This window comes from Ochotona princeps, chromosome 9 (assembly GCF_030435755.1).
Source record: "Ochotona princeps isolate mOchPri1 chromosome 9, mOchPri1.hap1, whole genome shotgun sequence".
Lineage (NCBI taxonomy): Eukaryota > Metazoa > Chordata > Mammalia > Lagomorpha > Ochotonidae > Ochotona > Ochotona princeps.
The window spans coordinates 75173966-75181822 of NC_080840.1; the positions used below are offsets into that span (position 1 = coordinate 75173966).

General features: G+C 37.1%; 1 protein-coding gene across 2 annotated transcripts in view; it reads right to left on the reverse strand.

The window, feature by feature from the left end:
* Positions 1 to 3069, reverse strand: part of SLC26A7 (solute carrier family 26 member 7) — a 118416-nt gene extending 115347 nt beyond the window's left edge. For both annotated transcript variants that reach the window (XM_058668805.1, XM_004597226.2), the window contains exons 1-2: positions 2940 to 3069; positions 2496 to 2800 (exon numbers count right to left, since the gene is read on the reverse strand). In XM_058668805.1, coding sequence (XP_058524788.1) covers positions 2496 to 2688 — 193 coding nt within the window. In that variant the 5' untranslated portion in view covers positions 2689 to 2800; positions 2940 to 3069. The remainder of the gene's footprint in view (positions 1 to 2495; positions 2801 to 2939) is intronic.
* Between the last annotated feature and the right edge of the window lie 4788 nt (positions 3070 to 7857).

Consider the following 7857-nt stretch of genomic DNA (forward strand, 5'->3'; position numbering starts at 1 on the left):
GTTAAACTTGTGAGTATAAAGAAAATGAAAACATGTCATTGCATAAAGAAATTGACACATAACATTCAAAGTTAGTTTCCCTATCCTCCTTAATCTTAGATATATTTCTTAAGAGAGAAGAATAAAAAATATCTATTACATTGAATGATACAAATTTCTGGTGTTTGGGAGTGAAAAACACTGAACTTGACAATTTCACAAAATTCAACTATGTAGAGTAATTGAAACCCATATTTTAAGAAGATTGCTGTTATTTCTTATGTCCATGTTTTACTGTGATGAAAAACACAAAATTGTCCCCTACTTTCTCCTAGGTTTCCTGAAGAATTACAGCTAAAAATAATTTCCAATATTGTAGATGTATACATAGGACATAACACTGTCTGGATCACTCCCTTACTCCATATCTTACCATAGTTATTTTTCTTGTTACTTTACCTTTGAGTCTGTAAACTACAGGGATGGAACCTCAATGCAAACATAAGCTGAAAGGAAGAATATTCACACTTTTTCAAAGGAGTGTGCTCCATTACTAACAACATTGGTTTCATGACGTCTGGTTATTTTGGCAGCGAAGAGTAGAAAACGAAAATGTTAAGAGTGTTGGCTTTGAAATTCAAAAATAAAAATCTACCACATCTCAGGTATAAAGTACAGGGAAAATGACTCTTCTGAGCCTGTTCTTCACAAACAGAATGGAAGGATTTTAGTGTTTGAGGGTTTTATTAAGGAGAGGGAGATGGTGTAAAGAGGGTTTGATACATCACTTTCAACACATAATGGCCAATAGTTCACTTCTTAATTCTTCATAGTAGATGAACATGAAAAAGTTGGAGGTCCTAGTTTTTAAAAAAAGTTACTTACAGGATGAACAGCCTTTTTCCTTTGCAAACACAATCATAGAAGTCCTTCCTAACCTTGTAGTCTTATCCTTTCCCTGATGTTTTCCAAGAGAACCAACATCCAGATCCATAACTTTCCATGGACAAAAAGGCTGAGTAAGCATTGGTATTCTCATCAGACCAGGTGCTTCTTCATAACCAATGAAACATACGACTCACAAAGCAAAAACCCTCAAGAGCTGTACTCAAATAAGCACCACAGAACTATACACATCACCAACAGGATACCACCAGTGACGTTATCACATACCAACATTTGCTTAGTAACCTAATATTATTAAAAGCATAATTCTTCATTTTACATAAAATTAGAATAAACTTGTAATGTGCTGAAGCTACATGCTGAAAGAAAGTCATTTTAAGTTCATCACCTAAACTTTTAAATCGTGTGCCAGTGTTGCATTTTGAACTTAAAATCCAATAAGAACAAAGCTAAAAATACCATAGCCTGTCATTGACATTGCATTTTTGTGAAAGATCATTACAACTTACTATTGGCCAAAAGGTGCTTAAAGATGTAATACAAGGCCATCCAGGGAGTGGAACCTCATAAAGTATGATTATATTATGTGTCCTAAAGTTAAAATTACTAGTACATATGTTTCTAATAACAGTGAAAATACAAATACACAAACCAGTCTGTTGAAGCAACAGAACAATTTAAAAAGAGTACTTAACACTGTGAAGAATAGTTAATGCCAGGGAGGTAGTGACACTCAAAGGAAATAGAAACCAGCATTATCTGTGCCAAGAAAACTCTTCCAGATTCTCAAAGTTGAGAAATTACCTCCTTTTCTCCCTACAGGCAGTAACCTATGACCTGAATTGTAATAAATATCCCTTTAAAACAACACACACACCCCTACAAACACCAGAGTGCACAGACATGCAGACTTGTTATCTAAATGTTACCAAAAAGAAATAGCTAAGTCCAGAATATCAGTTAGAAATTGCTTTGGGAAAATAAAAAAATATATATATACTTCTTACCAGTCTTAATTTCTTACTGAGACATAATTGCAGCAGATAATACGATACAGAAGCAAATTGGCATACATAGTAAAACATCAGCTCTGAGGACATGGAAGATTCCCTTTGCAAATGATTTTCTTGGCAAAGAGCCTTCTTTATGTACAGAAAAGACTTGTTCCTTGCTTATAGCAACTCTCAAGGCCACAACAGGACATTGTGTGCTGCTAATTATGTCCAATCACAACTGTTTTCGAGCCAGGAGCTATACTGTAGCTTGATTCAGTGAGAGTAAGAAATCATCAACAAGATCAAGTTTGAAAGACTGATTCTTTCACACTAACTAGTCATTTACTCTAAAACAGTATGGATTTTAACATTGCAAAGCTATAGTGCCACACAAAAGTGGATTTAATGCTAGCTATCAGAAGATCACACATACATACACACAGACACACACAGACACACACAGAGAACTCAAAGGAAAACTGTACGGAAGTGTTCCATGTGTTTTTCCCCAGGTTAATAATCACATCATTAGTTAAATTGTCCATCCCATGTCATAGGGCTCTTCCAAGAAAGCAAAGAGACATGTCTTCTGGAAAACCAAACGCAGTACATTACCTTGTGTCACCTGTTGAACTGCCAACATGATTCCAGAAACGGTGTCTGGAAGCAGGTTTTCCTTCACATTGTACTGTGGAGCCCATTCCAGAATAGGTAACCGCCTTCTGCACCACTCTTTAATGTCTTCACACTGAGGAGTATGCCTCTTGCGCCACAGCATGCTTTTCTTTTTCCTCTTTGCCCCTGTCATTTTCAGACTCCCTCCTGCAGAAGTGAACTTCTTAAGACAAGAGGAGAAATCGTTGCTGCACACCTCTTTCCGATGCCAGGCTCCAACTCGTCTGGGGTTTACAATGTCAAAGCTATCCAGAAAATAAACAAATGAAAGAGAAGAGAGATGAGGGGAGAGAGATTAACAGAAGCAGTTAGGAACATGCAGCTAGATTATATGTTTTACTATGGTGCAGCTACTTATTCTAGACAAAAATCACAGATCAAAACCTTGAATTCTTATCTGCATGAGAAATGGTTCCGGTAACTGTAAAATTTTTCTGATTTGGGGAAAAGTAATGGGTTCAGAGCTAAGTTGGTCTACAGCTCTCTCGCCAATAATTCCCCTTATATTCGCTGTAGTCTTATGCTTTTGGCCGCAGTCCCAATGGTTAATGAGGTAGTGCTGGGCGTGTGTTGGAAGTGGGCTGGGCTATGCTAATGAAACCAGGAAAGATCCAGCTATCCCAGTCTCTGCCTACATGCTATGCAAAAACCATAAAACTGCCGAGAGGGCTGTTATGCAAAATACACTCAGAGAATCCAACCTTACTTCCTTGAGAAATACATATTTCCAACCTATCAAAGGACTGCTAGGTCTACAAAATTTTAAAAGAAAAGTAACAGGGAACTGCTAAAGTTCCTTATCATGTTTATTCCCTGCCAGAGGACTTTTCATTCATATAAAAACATTCAGCAAACTGCCCAGGCTGGGAAAGAAATAGCTGGTTCTCATAAACAAACTGAAATTTCATCTCATCAGTTAAGAAAATAAGTATCACAATGAACAAATATTTGTGGTTAGAATTCTTCCCCGTCTCTGAAACTATTCATTCAGTTTTCTGTTTCTCAAAGTTGTGTAATTCACACACTCCTACAGTTGTAACTGAAATTTATTGAGGAATAACATATGGTTTACACTATTGTTTAAAGTATCCCAACATCTTCTTTTCTTCTTCTTCTCTGTTTGTGAAATTTTCCCTTTTCACACGATTTTTGTCGAGGGAAAATGCATTTTCTTTTTAAGAAGAGGTGTTGCATTTTATAATAGAGCAGACTATCAAAGATTTTTATTTGATGATTGTTTGCCTCAATCCCCAGAAGAGAAAGCCTGCATTTATGACTGTGCCATTGGAATTAAACCAAAAAGCCAATACACAATAAAACGGTGAGGCCAAGAAAAAGAATACCGTGTCTATAGTTTGTGGCAATGCTTTTAATGCCCATTTGTCCAGAGCACAGAAATTTGATTTCTGGAATACTTTAGAATAACAAAGTACTTGGATCCCTTTGCCATTTTTAAGATCCCCTGCTGCGCTTTCTCCCGTTGTTCTGAAGTTAATGTAAAGAGCTACTCTCAACTTTCCAAAGAGGACATCTCTGGCTTTGCATCTGTACCAAAAATAGCTTTTCAGCCTGATCACACACACACAAGTTCTTCAGAAAGTTTGTGGAAAATAGAATTAAAGGGTACGTTTAATGTGGAAAAACTTCATAGGAAATGTCTGTTATGGGAAAAGTGCATAAATTTCAAATATTTTTACACAAATACCAAGTTATCTTCTACTTTCATTTTCCATGATAATTTGAAATATCTGGAGAAAGGGGTTGGGAACAGAGAGCTGCACTGTCATCATAACAACAAAGTAAAACTAGTGTTTATTTTAAAAATGTTTAAATTATTTTAACTTTCGAAGCTATTCAACAGTTCCGATTTAAGACCTGTCTACAGAAATCCCCATTGAGAGACCATGTTGGTATTTTAATCCAGTTCTCCTGCTATGTACTTTATTATACCCCAAATAAAGGTAAATCTGCCCTAAGTTGAAACAACATGTATTTTTTGCTTGAAAAACAGCAATCTTTCTTTGTTTTATATACTCCATCCAGAAAACACACAGGGGATTTAGCAATTATACATAGACTAATTATGTATCATTTTTACAAACAAAATAAACACTAAACATTTTTTTCCAAAACAAGTCTAGATTATAAATTCAAACCTATACTGACAAAATGATGAACATTGATGAAAGCTTGACTGAAATCACCAATCAATAGGTACTTTTTGTGTAATTCCATCATTTAAAACATACATTAAATCTTACAAAGAATTCATGCATCAGGAGTTCAAAAGTCTATGGTAAATGTTTATAGAAGTACTTACATCATGGACCCAGAGCCATGGCTCAACAGGCTAACAGCCTTGAATGCAATGGGATCCCACATGGACACTGCTTCATGTCCCAGCTGCTCCACCTTCAGTCCAGCTCCCTGTCTGTGGCCTGGGAAACCAGTGGAGAATGGCCCAAAGCCTTGGGACCCTGCACCCCTGTGGGAGACTGGAAGAAGTTCCTGGCTTCTGGTTTTAGATCAGTTCAGCTCCTGCCATTGCAACTACTAGGGAAATGAACCAGCGGGCAAAAGATCTTTCTTTACGTCTCCTTCTCTCTGTTAATCTGCCTTTACTATGAAAGAAATAAATCTTAAAAAAGGAAAAAAAGGTGGGGCCGTGATACAGGCGTGGAACAGTAGCCCAGTGGCTAGAGTCCTCACCTTGCATGCTTGCACGGGGATCCCATATGATTGCTACTTCATATCCCAGCTGCTCTCTGCTTCCAGCTCCGGGGAAAGCAGTAGAAGTCAGCCCAAAGTCTTGGAACACTGTCCGGTGAAAGAGACCCAGAAGAAACTCTGGCTCTTGGTTTTGGATCAGCTCAGCTCTGGCTGTGTGGACACTTGGGGGAGTGAATCAGCGGATAGAAAACCTTTCTCTCTGTCTCTCCTCTCTGTAAATATGACTTTCCAGTAAAAATAAATAATTAAAAAAAAATATATATATATATATTTATTTATTTCACATACATGCCAATAATTGCTGTGAAACATTTGAAATACAAGAGGGAATAAAAAATTACTCAGTAAAATAGTTCTGATATGTCTTGATAAAAAATTTCTTTTTTTTAAATATTTTATTGTATTGTTGTTGACAATCTTTACATAGTTAATTACAGTTAAAGAAAAAAATAGTTCTGATATGTCTTGATAAAAAATTTCTAAAAATTAAAATAAACTTTCTATTAACTAACTCAAAGTAGAATGTGTTAGGAGCAACAATGAGTCCACATGAGAAGTAATATGGCAGCTCATGAGGGGAGAAAAGCATCCCCAACTGATGAGAAAAAGTTCCCATATCACTTACCTCTTGTCTAACAGCTAAGTGGAACCACCAACTCTTCAGGCTAGCTTTCTATTAATTTCCAAAGCCATGCTCTTTTACATCTTCTAAACATCTATTCAACATTTATCTCTTGCACAAAGCTTTCCTTGACTTCCCCAGCTATACAAAGTTGGATGGTCAGCATACAAGGTTGATATATAGATGGATACAGCTCTTAAACTTTGAACCGTTGATTAATCTTTTCTCTCTTTAAGTCTACTTCATGTGGTTTTATCCAGTCTTTTTCATGAGATTGCAAATTCTTTACCAATAAGGATTATTAACATTGGTTATGCCTCCTTCTTTAGGATTAATAGAAGGGACTACAGGCAAGGATTTAATCAGTATTAACACAGATATTCCTACCCCTGAAATTATCAAAAAAAAAATCAGTTAATCTCTGTAAGCCTGGTTTCTGGTATGTGCTCCTTAAGAATCAGAAAAAACGAACAAAAACTAGATATGAAGCAAGGAACAGGTTTTATGTTTGCTTGTTTAGCTTTTCCTTCTCTCATGGTATTTGAAAAGTTTTGTTTTGAGAGAGTTACAGACAGTTGGCATGTGAGAGCCTCGGGGGTCAGTGTAAAAGGTTTGGGATGGGTCAGGAGTTAAGTGAGGCAAAGCCTGAGAAATGTTGTGTAGGTTGTAAGTCAGATTACACTGAATGGTTCTGAGAAACAGCAGAATAGGTTTATGTTCTTTTCACATTACTTAAAAAATATTTATTTATTTGCATGGAAGGCAGAATGGCAGAGAAGGAGGAAGAGAAAGGGGCCCAAGGTGAGGTCATCTGCTGCCTTCCCAGGTGCATCAGCAGGGAGTTGGACTGAAAGCAGAGCATCTGGAACCGAAACGGGCACTCCATTATGCCATGCCAGTGTTGCAAGCAGGAAATTAGCCCTCTGCGCTACGACAATGGCCCCCTCACATCACTCTGATTACAACATGATGTCTCTCCCATGTGTAGACTGGAACACTTAAAGCACTGAACTATATCCAAGTTACATTTGGATTTGTAGCCCAGTAAACTTGAGAGGACATCAGCTCCACAGTCATACCTACTTCCAAAGTTGATCTACAGAATTTCTAGTAAATGCATTTCCTTCCTAAGGCCATCTCTGTTCACCGAGCCACGTAATGTGAAGGGGTAGAACCACCAAAATGGAGCAATTTTCATTAGATCTACCAAGCAGGATACATTTTCCCAATTACTTTAACTTTACACAACTCTAAGTATAATTACTGTTTTAATTCCTCAGGAACAAAAATGAATAGCAAAGTAGCCTACTTCAACTTTTAGACATTCCAAATCTTAGAACTTTTTTTCTCAAGTATTGAGTTGCTATGTGCTACTTAAGTTTCTATACTTCTGATTGTTTTCGCTTGCTTGGTTTTTTCCTTCTGACATGAACTTATGCTTCATAATTTATTTTGGTGCAAAATAAAGCTAAGGAAGTAGAATATGGTAAAATTAAAACAAACCTAGGAAAAGAATCCCTTTTACATTCAAATGAACATTTGTACAAGGATATATGTAATTTATAAGAGATAGTAAGGAAAAAATAGAAGAGAAAAGGAGGAGAAAAGACACAAGAAAGAGGATGGGGAGGAGCGGAGGAAGAAGGTATGGTAAGGTAAGGTGATAATAAATAAAGAAGTTGAGGATTCATGAAAGTCTTTTGTCATTTTCAGCCAAATATTTTGTTTCCTTGTTGTAAAGACTTATTCATTCATTCGAAAGTCAGAGTTACAGAAAGAGAAGGAGAGACCGAGATCACCCATCCACTGATTCACTCCCCCAATAGCAACAAGGGCCCGGGCTGGACCAGCCAAAGCCAGGAGCCAGGAGCCTCTTCCAGGTCTCCCACACAGGTGGAACGGGTCCAAACATTGGGCATCTTCTACCACTTTTTCCAGGAAATTGGTAGG